Here is a 15,107-nt window from a genome sequence, read left to right as displayed (position 1 = left end):
GGTCAGGCTGCAGTTGGAGTACTGCGTCCAGTTCTGGGCACTGCACTTCAAAAGGAAAGTGGACAGCATTGAGAGGGTCCAGAGGAGGGCCACTCGCATGATCAGGGGCAGCAGGGCAGGCCTTATGAGAGGCTACGGGACCTGAACCTGTTCAGCCTCCACAAGAGAAGGCTGAGGGGGGACCTGGTGGCCATTTATAAATTTACCAAGGGGGACCAGGAGGGAATGGGAGAGACCCTGTTCTCCCCCACCCCCCGAGCACTACCAGGAGTAACTAGGAATTAACAGCCATAAGTTGACTGAGAGTAGGTTCAGGCAAGACATCAGGAAGCACTACTTCACTGTCAGGGCGGCTAGGATCTGGAACCAACTTCCAAGGGAAGTGGTGCTTGTCCCTACCCTGAGGGTCTTCAAAAGGAGGCTGGACAGTCACCTAGCTGGGGTCGTTTAACCCCAGCATCCTTTCCTGCCATGGCAGAGGGTCGGACTTGATGACCTGCTCAGGTCCCTTCTGACCCTACCAACTATGAAACTATGAAACTAACCACATCCTCTTCTTCCCCACCCCTGCAGCTGGATCAGGTCCAGACCATGCCCTTACCCCACTCTTGCAACTGGACTAGGGCCAGACCACATCCCCCTTCCCCCCATGAGGCCAAGTTTGGGCCATATCAAGCTCCCTTTCCCCCATCCAGGGGAGCCAGTTAAGGCCAGGCTGCCCCCACCCACCACTTGGTATGGCCAGATCAGTCCCCCTGCAACCACCCTAGGCACTGGATCTGGGCCACCGGCCAGATCCAACCTGAGAACCAACTGGGCACTGCCCATCCAGCCTGCAAGCCAAAACATTTGAACATTCCAGTAATCAAGCTATGTTTTCTTCTGCAACTCTGAACCCTGGTAACTACTCTTGTATTGAAGCTCCTATTTCACAGCCCTGAAGATTTTTTTTAACTCTAACTAAAAGTATAACTCAGGTGTAGAAACAGCTTTCAGTGAAGCACTGGATGCACAGTCAAGTTGCCCAAGAAGGCTATACTTTATTTTATGAACCTGAATGAGAGATGTCCATTTAATTCTAATGATGACGGGACTAATGAAACAACAGCTTTTCTGATTACTTTTGCCTAGTTTGTTTTTATACATGATAAAAGATATGACTTGTGAGGAGAGGCTGAGGAAGCTGGGCTTATTTAGTCTGAAGAAGAGAAGACTCAGGGGAGATTTAATAGCAGCCTTCAACTACCTGAAGGAGGCTCAAGGGGGCTGTGGGGACTTATGAGGAATTACTGGGGGAACTGGTCTTATTTAGTCTGGAGAAGAGGAGACTTAATATCAGTCTTCAACTACCTGAAGACAGGGTTGAAAGGGCATGGATCTAGACTCTTCTCAGTGGTGGCAGATGACAGAACAAGGAGCAACAATCTCAAGTTGCAGCAAGGGAGGTTTAGGTGAGATGTTAGGAAAGAGCTCTCTCACTAAGGGGGTAGTAAAGCACTGGAACAGGGTACCAAGAGAGATGGTGAACTCTCCATCCTTGGAGGTTTTTAAGACCCAGATAGACAGTCTTGGCGGGGATGGTGTGCTTTGAGCAGGGGCCTGGACTAAATGACCTCCTGAGGTCCCTTCCAACTCTCATTTTTCTTTGATTCCACATAGCAAATGAATGCACACGCCAATGAAATCAGAATTGATTTTGCTTGCCTCTCACACCGAACCCAGGCCTGGGCCCCCGGCACATCAGCAACACTCCCTTTCTACCTGGAGAAAACAATGTTGTATTCTACCTGAGGATGCACCACACCCCACTTTGCAAAGTCCCAGCTCCCCTTTCCCATAGGCATCATCCTGGCACCAGCCCCCCAAAGCCCCAGGCCCTGGCATCAGGTGCTGTGAAAATGGCACCTGTTCTTTAGTCACAAGAAACAAACACACACCCACAAGCTTTATAAAGGCAAACTCCAGGGGCTTGGCTGACTCCACACCAGGCCTGCTACAGAGAAGCCCGAGCTCCAGAGGCCGGAGGCTGCAGCAGGCAAGAGGGGGAGGGGCGCGACAGGTGCCCGAGCCCGCCCCTGGAGGAGCTAGGCGGCGGCGCATGCGCACGGGAGGCTTCGAAGCGCGGGTTTCTCTTGGCAACGGTTGCCGGGGAGAAAACGCCCCGTTGCCGCGGCGACGCCTTGTTCTCCCGCCCCCGCGTTGCAAAGCCGCCGGCATGGCCTCGGCGCAGCCCACCCGCACCTACAGCTACTTCAGCCAGCCCCGCGCCCTGCCCGCGCGCCGCGCTTACCGCGGGCCCGCCGAGCAGTGAGTGCCCGGCTTGCGAGGGATTTGCGGCCTGCTGGGTCCCGGGGCTGCAGTGTAATGGGCTGGGATGGGGGCCCGAGGGCTGACTGCTGACTGCGCGGTGTGTGTGTCCACTGTGTTGCAGGCCCGAGGAGCCGCGGCGCTATGCCAACCTCATGTACGACCGGCGCGTGGTGCGGGGCAGCACCTACGCCTTGCCCCAGCTGCCCTGGGTGAGTGCCAGCGGGCCGGGGCTGGAGGAGCTGGTGGGCCCTCCCGGGGTCTCCCCCACCCCTGGCTCCTGCCTAGGGACCCACGCTGTCTGGATGCTCTTGACCACCCATACACCGCGGCTGAGGGAGTGCACTAAAGCTCTGCACCTCTGATTTACATTGCCTGTTACAGGGGTGCCCAACCTTTCGTTGGCACGGGTGGGGCTGGGTGACAGCCTGAGGGCTGGATCCAGCCTCATGAGGCAGGATCAAGCCCTGTGTCCCAGGATTTGGGCCCTGTACCATCTCCCTGAGACCTTCCTGCTGCCCTCGGCCCCAAGCTAAAGAGTCGTAGCCCACAGCACCTCTAGGCAGCTCCTGTGTCCCTGGACCAGCCCTGTGCCACCTCTGCATACAGATCCAGTGTGCCATCTGGCCTGCTGTGCTCCCCCAATGCCAGAAATTTGGCAGCAGGAGCGTGGCAATTGCAAAGGTGTGTACCTCTGAGGAGCCCTGTGGGCCAAGTGGCATGGCTCTGCAGGTTAGATCTGGTCCAGGGGCTGGGGGTTGACCACCCCTGGTCTATAAGGTGCAAATCTACTCTATCTTCTGCCCTGTGCTGTTAGCCAGGGGCTGACCTGCAGGCCAGATCTGGGGTGCGGAGCCTTCGGATGTGACCTGCAGAGCCGTGTCTGTGGCAGCCTTCAGCGGCAGAGGGGTTGTCCCCATGCTGCATCACAGGCGGGTGGCAGGGAGACGAAACAGCAGCAGCTGTGTCCTGATTCCCACCTTCCTCCAGTGGAAGCTGGGTCAGTGTGGGCTCCTGCTGGAAAACACTGCTGACCCAGTGCTTCTTCTTGTGTCCTGTCACCATGTTCAAATTTGAGTCCAAGAATAGGCACATGCTCTTGCTCAATCTGTAGCCTGACCAAAGTCCTCCTTGATGGATGGTTCCTCCATATGTGAGCAGGTCAGCAGGTGTTCTGTAGTGTGAAAGTTTCCTCCACGTTCACACAGGGGGGTTGTGTCATTAAGAGTATCCCCACAGCTGCGTGTTAACTTTACACTTACCTCTGTTCGGAGACAATTCAAGCTCCTCCATGTTGGGCAATCAAGCTCTGAGTTTTCACAGAGAGATTTGATAGTGTTGATATTCATCCTAACTCCCTCCTAGATCATTTTTAGTCATGACTGCTCTTCACTTGGGAGAAGAAGGTTCCCCACTTTTCCTTCCTGGCCATAGTGGATGTTGTTGAGCCCAACTGTTTGCTTCCTCCCGTGATCCACAGCACTGCTGTAAGGGCATCATAGCTGTAGGATCATGGCTTCTCCATTAAGGTGAGCTCTGTTTTCCTGTAAGAGGCCAGCATCTCCACAGTGCCCCAAGGCTGAGCATACGCAAACCGCTGGCTCATGGTACAGGAATAATTTTTCTCTCTCTGGGTCTGTGTTTTAGGGTTGGTGGTAGTTTTATGAAGAGGTTAGATTATGGATTGTACAGGATGGTTGGGATGATCCTGTCCAAGCAGGGGGTTAGACTTCATGACCTCTGGAAGTTTCTTCCAGCCCTACTTGTCTATGATTCTGTGATTCTCAGGACACCTGGATGGATACTTTTAGAGGTATTAATTTGTCAAAAAATATTCCCCAGCATTTCATTTTCAGAACAGGTTAGATGCAAATTTCAAGCACCATTGTACTCTGGAAAGTGATTTTGTGAAAATGGTCCTGTGACCTGCCATGGCTATTTCTCATTGTATATCAAATTCACTTCATTTGCAAAGTAAATGTGTTTCCTAACTGTGAATGTGACACTGAATCACAAAGTCAGTCTGGGTTCCTGCTGGCTCACATTTCCCCCAGAAAAAGACTCTGTAATGAGTATTTAGTGAGGGATGCTGTGGATACAGGGTGAAGTAGTCCGGAATTTACTTTACTCTTCCATACTTCCCTTAGTTTTGCACTGCTAATGGCAGGTAAGTGGAATAAGGATTTGTTCTAGTCAATGTAATAAGCAGGTATCACTCTGAGCAATGAAGAGCAGCAATGTGAGTAAGACCAGTACATTTTAGCATAGTTTGTTTTTTCCAAGCAGAACTGCCTTTTAAACCTAGTGGAATTAGATATCCATGTCCAAACAACTCTGAACCTAGGATTTCCTTAGGTTGCTAACCTGTAAAGGTTTGTGCAACTGCTTAGCTTTATGCACTGAAATCAATGGAGCAGCTCACAGTACTTAAAGTGTTATATATGTCTGTGCAGGGTCAGTCCCTTAGAAACCAAATCTGAATGATTTGATTTGTACAAATAAAAAAAAATCACTTAATTGTAGAGGGTAATTAGAAGTGTTGTCATTAGAAATTGTGCATCCATTGTTTCCTGTTATCCTGAAAAGCCTTTTATATCAACCCCCAGGGTCCTCAGCCAGATCCTCTTGAAGTCCAAAGGCAGGAAGAGGAACGCAGAAAAGCACGTGCCAGAAAACGGGCAAAGGAGCATCTGCAGACAAGAACTCCTGAGCCCGTAGAAGGCAGAAAGCACATTGATGTGCAAACAGGTCTGAAAGGCCTATGGTATCCTTTTTATTTCATTATTAATGGGAAAGGGGAGAAGGTAGTAACACATAGAGTTAAGGTGTCTCACCATTTCCATTGCAACACCTGGCTTTCTCTTGTTCATAACTTCAACACTTACCATGTGTACTCAGATCCAGAATGAGGTTTTTCCACCCCCCCATTCAGCAACCAGGGGGAACAGAACCACATCTTGGATTCAGATACTGTCCTGGGGTAAGCAGCTGCTACAACTCCAGCTCTGGCTCTGGCTGTAACCCGGACCCAGGCAGGCAACACCACAGGTCATGGATTGGGTAACAGGGCAACTGGCCAATTGAGAGGGCAGGTCCGGGGCGGGGGGAAATGGCAGGGGGAACATGCAGCAAGAGGGAAGGTGCAAGGGGGCACAAGGACCGTGTGGGAGGGGGAAAATAGAAGTGCAGGTAGTAGGGGTCAAACACTGGTGAGGGGAGGGGAAAGAGCAGGAGAAACAGGCACCAAGGGGCCAGGAGCACAGATACAAAGGTAGGGCAAGTGATGAGAGAGGTAGGTGGGGGAGCAAGTGGCCAAGGCAGGCATGGCATGGGGGGGCACAACTGGTGGAGAGACAGCCAGCAGTGATAGGCACAGGAGTGCAGGAAAGAGTGCACAGGCACCAGGGAGTATGTGGCAGAGTTCCAGGTGCAGGGGTTGGACCGCTTGCCTCCCCAACACCTGCCCCCACACTGCTGTTTTCTTCACTGCCTGCTCCCCTGCCACTGCTTTCCCCACCACAGCTGCTAGAGAACAAATATAAGAGGACCTTCCAAAAATTAGATTTTATACAGAGAAAATTCTAATAAAATTTATGATTTTCCATATATAGAATCTCTTTTTGCAGCTGTTGTCTTAAATTCCAAGTCATCTTGGATTCAGGCAAATAAAATTTCCAGGTTTAGTGTCTGCTGCAAAACCTGCATAAAAAATAGTGCAGCCATTTCCAAGAGGAAGGGTACTATTAGAAACCAACCCCAAGCAGCTGTTTTTTTAACAGGACTGTAGCCCACAAGTGTTTGTGGCAGAAACTAGAGTTTTGGCAGTGAGGCAGTGATGAGATCAGCGTGGTGCAAACTGGTTCATATCTGACAGGAAAAGTTGTCCATTGTGTGTACTCAGCAGATGTGTCCCTAAGTTTTTGAATATTTCAGTGGCTTCCCAGTCCTGCTGAGCTCCCTGCACTGTTTGCCAGCTGCAGTAGCAATGCCTTTTCTCTATTTAAATATCTTTTGACCTAGGGGAAAATTCACTGATTGGGAATTACTATTCAGCTCTTGCCTTTTCCTCTGACCTGTGTTAATGTTGTTCACTTCACAGCCCTTATTTATGAGCAAGGCCTCATGCCCCTTACCCTAGGAGGCAGGCAATTGGAATTCCCCTTGTCTAGACATACATTTTGCATGTGTGCGACTTCTCAGATTCTTAGCTAACCCCAGGGTCATTTCTGAGAGAGTTAGAAATAGAACGCAACAGATCCAGTCTCATCCACTTTGCCACTGACTCTCAGAATGAATACACTGAAAAAGAAAACACATGTGTTTCAAATATATCTAAATAGCATACATGCTACCAGTGACCTTTTTCATCTTAACTTATAAGAATTAACCCCACCTGAACATAACGTAAGAATTGCCATTTACTGGGTCAGACCATAGGTCCATATTGCCCAGTATTCTATCGGACGCTGGCACAGAGTGAATGTTGAAAAAGAGAATAAACTGAGTATGACCATAGTGTTTTTTTCCTATTGTTCCTCTCTCACTGGCAGCCTCTGACCTTTAAGGTCTAGGAAGTTCTAATACAGAGGCTGTATCCCTAGCTCCCATGCTCTGTAGCTACTGATACCCCTTTCCTCCAATAATTTGTCCAGTCTCTTTTTGGCTAAACTGTCAGCTTCCACAACATCTGGTGGCAATGAGTTCCACACTTTAGTTACACACTGTGGGAAAAACAACTTCCTTTTGTTAGTTTTAAACTTACTGCCTACTAGTTTCATTTTGTGACCCCCTAGTTCCTGTTTTGAGAGAAAGTAAATAATAAGTCCCTGTTTACTTTCTCTTTGCCATATAGTATTTTGTAAATCCTTATCACATCTCCCCTCAAGCATCTCTTTTCTAAACTGAATAGGCCTAGCCTCTTAAGTTTCTTCTCATATGGAAGCCCTTCCATACCATTAATCATCCTGGTTGCCCATCTCTGGATCTTCTCTGGTTCTTCTCTATTCTTTTTGAGGTGAGGGGACCAAAACTGGGCACAGTATTCAAGGTGTGGATGCACCACAGATTTATAAACGGGCATAATGAAACTTTCCATTTCATTTACAATTCCCTTCTTAATAATCCCTAACATCGTGTTTCCCTTTTGATGGCTGCTGAGCACTGATCTGACTGATGATTGTAATGAACTGTCCATAATGATTCCAAGAGCTCTTTCTTTTGTGGTCACAGCTAATGGAGAGCCCAGCATAGTGTAGGTATACAATTATCTACGTTGAATTGCATCTGTCATTTAGTTGCCCATTTGCTCAGTTGTGCCAGATATTTCTTTAGCTCCTCACAGTCCTCCTTGGTCTTCACTACTTTGAATAATTTTGTGTCATCAGCAAATTTGGACACCTCACTACTGACCTCCTTTTCCAGATCATTTATGAATATGCTAAATAGTACTGGTCCCAACACAGATCCCTTGGGGGACCGACCCCCTGTTTGCTTCTTTCCATCCTGAAAGCTGACCAGTTGTACTTAATCTTTGCCTTCTACCCTTCAGCCAATTTGTAATCTGTGAGTGGACGTTCCCTGTAATCCCATGACTACCCAGTTTAGTTGAGGGCCTCTGATGGGTGACCCTGTCAGAGACTTTTTGGAAATCCAGATATACCCTGATCCACCTGCTTATTGACAACCTGAAAGAACTCTAGTAGGTTGTTGAGGCATGATTTCCCTTTGATAAAGTCATGTTAATTCCTCCTCAGCAAGTCATGTTCATCCATATGCTAAACAATTCTTTTTATTATTGTTTTTTATTATGGTTTTTTATTATTTCCAAAACCAAAAATCAGGCTCGCTGGCCTGTAGTTCCCTGCATCCCCTTTAGAGTCTTTTTTAAACATGGGAGTCATATTGGCAAGCCTCCAGTCCTCTGGTACCAAGGAAGTTTTTACTGATAGGTTGCATATTACAGTTAGAAGTTCAGCAGTTCCTATCTGAGTTCCTTCAGGACTCTAGGGTGAATGCCATCAGGTTCTGGTGATTTGCTGCTGTTTAATTTATCAATTTCCTCTACAACCTCATCTATCAAAACCTCAGTTTGGGTCAGTTTCACTGAGAGAAGTGGATCTGGTGACAGAATTTCCCTAGTATCTTCCAGAGTGAAATAAGCCTTTTTTCTGCTTATTGCCTCTGCAACTCTGCATTAAGCCATGATGGCTTTCTTTTGGTCTGCTTTCCATTTTTTTTGATTTGTGGTGTGCATTTGTTTTGAGCCTCCAGTGTGGTGTTTTTAAACAGTTGCTGTGGTGCCTACAAGTTTCTCACCTCTTTAGGGGCACCTTTTAATATGCATATAACTAGCTTTAGGGCCGGCCTGCCCTGTCCTGCGGAACCTGTGGCCACTGGGGGCCCGGCAGCCAAGGGTCCCCCTGTAGCTGTGAACACTCGAAATCAGTGCCGTAGCAAAGGGGGGTGGGCGGTTGCCACTAGTTCGCATTGCCGTCACCACCAGCTCCAGGTCCTGCTGCTCGCCAGCCCCCCACCACCACCGCTAGCTTCTTCAGCTGCTCCACACCCCCTTGCCACCTCCATCCGCTGCTGGCTTCTTCAGCCAAACGCCGCTGCTGGCCATCTTCCTCACATAAGGGGGCCCCAAAACTATATCTTGCAGGGGGCCCCCAAAAATTGTGGGCCAGCCCTGACTAGCTTCCTCATTTTGGTATAGTCTCCCTTTTTAAAGTTAAAAGTTACTGTGAGAGATTTTCTTATCTCCTCCAGGAGGTTCCTACCTGGAACGGTTTATATCTCAAAGTGAGCTGAAATCTAGGAATTAAGACTTAGACTAAATGATTTCACCTACTTCTGAAATCTGCCAAATGAAATATCACTGTATGGACTGTGTCTAATTAAGTAGACCAGACCTTATGGACCACATGATAATGGCAGATGTTAAACAGGAAATTGGTCTAGATTTTAAGTCGATTCTTTATCTTCTCAACTAATCATTATATGGTACCTTATTTTGGTATAATTAACTTATCATTTAGTTTGCCAAATTATATTAATGGTTTTTAAAGCAAGACAGAACCCTACATACCATATTCATTATGATTTTGCTTTTTAGAGTTATATTTGGAAGAGCTTGGTGACCGCATAATAGAAGTTGATGTGGAGTGTCAAACAGATGCATTTCTGGACAGGCCGCCTACTCCACTCTTCATCCCAGCTAAGACAGGAAGAGATGCTGCCACACAGATACAAGAAGGAGAGGTACAATGCAAATTTTCATCTCTAAGTACTATAATCAGACTTCTTTTAGATTAAAAGTTTGTGATACAAAAAGTTTAACTAAGGCAAAAACATTTCAGAAACATTGAGGATATTCCTTATAGAGAGATTTAAAAATCCCCAAAATGTCTAGCATTGTTTACTGTAAGGATATCTTCAAAGTTAAGGAAGAGTCGTCTTCTTCAATTATATCATTTTAGGAGTACTTCTTAGAAGCAAAAATTAAATAATTTAGAAATACTTCTGTGTGCACAAACAACAAAATTAATGAACACTAAAGTTGTCCATGGGTGCATGACTAGGATCCGGTTCAGCTTCCTGGCTCTGACTGGGATACCAGGATCAACTATGGTTTGAATTAGTCTGTTGATTGGGCCTATCAGACAGACTGAGACCTATTGTATCTTGCTATGGGTGCCTTTTTAAAATAAGGAGAGTGTTAAAGTTCTCAGACAGAAAATATTTGAGCAACTGAAGTGGTAGAAGCTCCCCTGCGGAAGAGCAAGAGTGGCAGAATTCTTAAGTGCAGTTGATGTGTCTGTCAGGTTACAAATAACATCATAGTCATGCTTACTAGTGTTTCATTTGTATCATCTGTGTTCTTGCAGGAATAAACTTTTCTGTTCATCTTGATAAGGCTTAGAATTGATTGAAAACTAGAATCATGTAGCTCATTTACTTTACTTTTGTCTTCAGCTGTTTGACTTTGACACTGAAGTCAAACCAATGCTGGAAGTTTTGGTTGGAAAAACCATTGAACAAGCTTTGCTGGAAGTGATGGAAGAAGAAGAGTTGGCCAATCTGCGGGCACATCAGTACGCATTTGAGGAACTGCGGAATGCAGAGCTTGCTGAAGTACAACGCCTTGAAGAACAGGAGCGGCGCCATAGAGAGGAAAAGGTATGGAGCAAAGGGAGTAAACCAGGACTGTCTAAACATTCAAGGTCTTTATTTTCATTTACTGACAAGCATATATTCATTTGGCTTTACTCCTCTTATGAGAACCTGAGAAATCCCAATCTGACATTTCATAGGTTTGTCTAGCCCAATATCCTCTTTGAACAGTGGCAAGTAGCAAATACTTTAGAAGGAGAGTGTTTGAAGGGTGAATGTCTAGAATGATCCATTCCCTTTCAGCCCTCCCTAGAGCTAACTCTTATGGGTAGGGATGTCAGGGAATACATCCCTGACTGTTCTATTTAATAGTTCTCAAAGGACCCATCCTCCATTAATTTATCTAATCCTGTTTAGGACCCTGTTATATTATGTGTCTTTCCAACTTCAGGCAGAGCTGGGAAAGTCAATCAACTTCATGGCTGATTAGAATCTACTTGATTCCTGCTAATTGTTCTTCACTCAACAGGTGTTAATGATGTACTCTACTTTATCATGGTCTTTCTATCCTTTGGTCTATCTATACTTCTTTCCTTTCTTCAGCAGTTTGCCTGAAGTATTTGCAGTTTAGCTATTCTTGTCTCTTCTCTTTCACAGACTTGCAGACTACTTTTATCTCTTTTCCAAATCCTAGCTCTGCCCATGGAGTCCCATCTTCAGTAGCAGTTATAGTTTCAGCTTTTGGCAGAGCAGCTGACAATTCAACAGTGAAAGTTATGGTTGCATACGGCAGAGAGGGAGTCTTATTTGAGGGAATTTGATGTATGAGAGAATATGGTCTGTTTCATATATTTAAAAAACTACTGTAAAATTGGACAACTGTAGTTTGGTTCATTGCTTCTAGTTCTGCATACATCAGCAGAATGCAGCAACATTCGTTTGGAGCACTGATATTCCAGTTGGAACACAACCCCTTCACAGTAACATTCTACTAAATAGGGATTAACCCAATATTATTTTGCCTTAGGTATGTGATTCAACAACTAGTCAAGGAGTTAATTTTGAGAGGTTCATAGAGATGCCCCTTAAATTAATGCTTTAGTTCTCTAAAAGTAAAAAGAGACCTTTCAGGCTGTCAGTAATAGGATGTTGAGCTTAAGAAAAGCCTGTGCATACTCAACATCCTATTATTGACACCCATGGTGTTTGTTTTTAAATTCTGAGTAGGCATTTGTGTTATTCTTTTAAAATGCTCACACCAAAAACCTGAATAATGCATTTTTAGACTTAAACATTTTAAGTGGTTGGATCCTGTAGTGATTACCTTAAGTGTCAGAGATACTTTGACTTTCAAGAGGCGACTTATCGATCCAAAAAATGTAACTGGTCAAGGTCATAGGGCTTAGGTGGAACCCCATGGTCCTTATATACTTGTAGACTGGGTACAGATACAGATACAGTTATACCTGGTGTATCAACCATACTTATATGGTTGGTCCAACTGGATTTGGTACCCATAGTGCTTCCCATTGAGAACATGTAATGAACAGTAAATGCAGTGACCTTTAACAGTCTTAAACTGAACAAAGTGAAGCATAAAAGGAAAGGTATTTGAAACAAAAGGAGGCCTACAAGCCTACCTCTGATCATAAACTTATTTTACCCTAGCTCCTTAAATTCTGTATATCAACCTTGGTGTCAGGGAAACCGTTTTTGACAACTAACCATAATCTTTATTCTCTTTTCCTGGCCTTTTGCTCTGCTAGTTGAAAACTAGGTTGCTGAGCTCCTTGGGCCTTCAAGCCAGGAAATCAAAGGGAATGACTTTTTAATTCTTTGGGAGAAGTATATGTCCACACATAGGCCATTCCTGAGTAAATTTCTTGACAATCCTGTTGTTAATTTAATGTATATAATGTGTATATAAAATATTACCAAGTCACTTACAGTGTTTATAAAACCTTAGGGTGCTTGTAGACATGCAGAGATGCTGCTCCAATGTGCTGTAATTATAGCACGTCAGAGCAGGCTTGATTAACCAAGCCTGCTAGACCATGTTAATTAGTGCTGTCCAGCAGCCTCTGTGCCTCATATATTCATCATCCCTGCACTTCAAAATGGTGGCACAGGCACTATAACTGCAGCTTGTTGAACAAGCTTTAGTTAAAGTGACCCTGCCACCATTTTAAAGCACAGGATACAGAATATATGAGATGCTGCAGATACATTAATTAGAGCGGCTCTCGGAGCTTCTCTTATTAAAGCGCCCCCTCCCACCCTGGGAGCACATGTAAAGATGCCCTTAGAGAGCAGATCAAGATCTGTCACAGTGGTATCCTCTAATATTATGTTGCCATGCTTATACCGCCGTGGTACATCATTAACATGACATAATGTGCAACTGTAATGTCACATGACATTAAATTCAGAAGAGCTGGAGAATTTGCAGTAATTCTAGTTAATTTATCAACTATCTTCTGCAATGAATCATGCGTGAGGGAAACATCCTTCACTCAACCTGAAATTGGAAAGAGCATGAGCAACTTCAGTCATACATCTGGAGCCTTGTGATACTCTGAAAAGAACTGCATATGATTCTAGACTTCATTTTTTGTATCTAGATCCCATAAGTATTAATGTGAGTTACATGTTTGTAGGAAAAATGGCCAGCCCACAGTATGTGTCCCCGTTTTAAACGTTTCACATTTTACATTTTCACACTTCACACATTTTACTTCAAGAGGGAGTAAAGCCAAAAAGTTTACAGTAAACATTGTTTTGTCAGGAACGTCGCAAACGCCAGCAGGTACAAGTGCTGCAAAAGCAGAAGGAGACTTCAGAGAAAATCGCAGCTCGGGCTTTTGCACAATGTTACCTGGCTGATCTCATACCTTCAGTTTTCAGCAGCCTTCGTGAGAGTGGATATTTCTATGATCCTGTAGAAAGAGGTTGGTACAATCCTTTACTTACACAACTCAAACAACGACAAAGCTCAGTGTCACTCGAGTTTACAAAGCCTTTCTTATCCTTTACTATTGGTTACACACATATAAATAATAAATCTACATTTCATTTACTGTTCACATTTGTAAATGGGCAAATTGTTAGTTTAGAAAACATGCCATTTCTAAAACTAACATTACTGGTCACCCATATGCAAATGCATCATATTTGTGTCAGCAAGAGCTTTCATCTTTGTTTTTAGTGGAAAGCCCTAGATCTGGAGAATTTTAAACTTACAACTTAATGTAAGTGAAAAGCAGAATTTGATAGGACACAGGGCAAAAGTAGACCTGAGCTGTAGTAGTTGTGGTACAGTAGCACTCTAAAAGTGTGGAAGCATTGGTTGGTGTAACGATATTGATATTACTGTTGTGTTGTTGTTTTTATTGCTGTAGTGCATAGGAGCCTCAGTCCTGTATTAGGACTCTGCTGAGTCAGATACTGTACAAATACAGAACAAGAAGCTGCCCCTATCCCAATGAGCTTAAAATGAGAAACAAAATTTTTCTTGGCTAGATTTCCAATTTAAATATAGTTAAGGTTACTAGGGACTGACAGAAATTACCAGTTTCTTCTATCTGGCCTCAGCCTCTCTCTAACTGCTTAATTCCTCACCCCTGCTGTTCCCAACCCTTCATCTCTTCTGCTTCTGCAGGGTGGGGGATAGTAGTCTCCTGCTTCCCCTGCGCATGGTCTCATTGTGCAGGGTTAGGGTAGGCACTAAACTTGGCTTCTGTGGCACAAGAACTCTGTCACTGCCGTATCGGTGCTGTGCTTCTTGAAAAAATGTCTCCAGAGCTAGCAGGCCAGCTGCTTTCATGAGCTGCAAAAATTTACCTAAGAACTCCACAGAACGGAGCCTGCTGATATAATAATCTTTCTCTGGCAGCTAGGGTCAGTCATCAAGTCCAGTAATTACAACTTGAAAAGGATGGCCAAGTGCCCAGTCAGTTCAGTGAACCATTCAGCCTCTTTGGCAATGCCATTAGAGTTAGCCTTCTTCCCATTCAAGCTGCTCCCTTCACAAATAAGTTTTTATATTAGAAAATCTAATTTTCAAATGTAAAATATAATCATGTGCTTGGCCAGGGGAGTTTCAAAGCTTATTCAAAAGAAAGCAACAATTATGTGGTTTCAAAGTCTAACCTTTCCGGTCCTTAGAAGTGAAACACTTTGGCAAACCTGCCATTATAGGTCTAGAGGGAAAATGGTGTTAAAAATACATATGATTTATTTTTCTTCCTTATGCCATTGAAGTCACTGCATTTAACAGAAGACATGTTCACTGCCATTTTTGAGGGATGTGTGTGTCAAATACGGGCTCATTGACCTTACAAAATTTGCTCTACCATTACGTAGTTTTATAACACAGTGGCTAGTCAAGGTTGGCTAACCAGAGGCATGGCCAGCCTCTTTGTGGCATGCAACAGATGAGAGCAATAGATCAGGTAGTGAGCATAGGGCAAGGAACAGAAAGCAGAGCAGTAGATCAGGCAGGGGAAGAGTGCAGGCATGCCTGCCAAAGTGGGTGGCTCCCAGTGGCTTAGTCTCTATTATAACTTAGCTTGATCTAGGCAGCTGAGTACCCCATCCTAGTTATAATCTTACAACTGACCTGATCAAATCAGACCTGTAACATGGTTTTCTTAATTGTGGTTATTACAGCTTACTTTATCATGTGTAGA

General features: G+C 45.0%; 1 protein-coding gene across 2 annotated transcripts in view; it reads left to right on the top strand.

The window, feature by feature from the left end:
- The first annotated feature begins 2,105 nt into the window (after positions 1 to 2,105).
- RSPH3 (radial spoke head 3) overlaps positions 2,106 to 15,107 on the top strand; it is a 29,845-nt gene continuing 16,843 nt past the window's right edge. For both annotated transcript variants that reach the window (XM_090042245.1, XM_090042238.1), the window contains exons 1-6: positions 2,106 to 2,307; positions 2,432 to 2,519; positions 4,914 to 5,055; positions 9,422 to 9,567; positions 10,282 to 10,485; positions 13,205 to 13,367. In XM_090042245.1, coding sequence (XP_089898371.1) covers positions 2,216 to 2,307; positions 2,432 to 2,519; positions 4,914 to 5,055; positions 9,422 to 9,567; positions 10,282 to 10,485; positions 13,205 to 13,367 — 835 coding nt within the window. In that variant the 5' untranslated portion in view covers positions 2,106 to 2,215. The remainder of the gene's footprint in view (positions 2,308 to 2,431; positions 2,520 to 4,913; positions 5,056 to 9,421; positions 9,568 to 10,281; positions 10,486 to 13,204; positions 13,368 to 15,107) is intronic.

The sequence above is a fragment of the Crocodylus siamensis genome, chromosome 1 (assembly GCF_052110815.1).
Source record: "Crocodylus siamensis isolate JL-2025a chromosome 1, ASM5211081v1, whole genome shotgun sequence".
NCBI lineage: Eukaryota > Metazoa > Chordata > Crocodylia > Crocodylidae > Crocodylus > Crocodylus siamensis.
The sequence above is the reverse complement of the archived record's forward strand: the minus strand, read 5'-3'. Positions and strand labels throughout refer to the sequence as shown.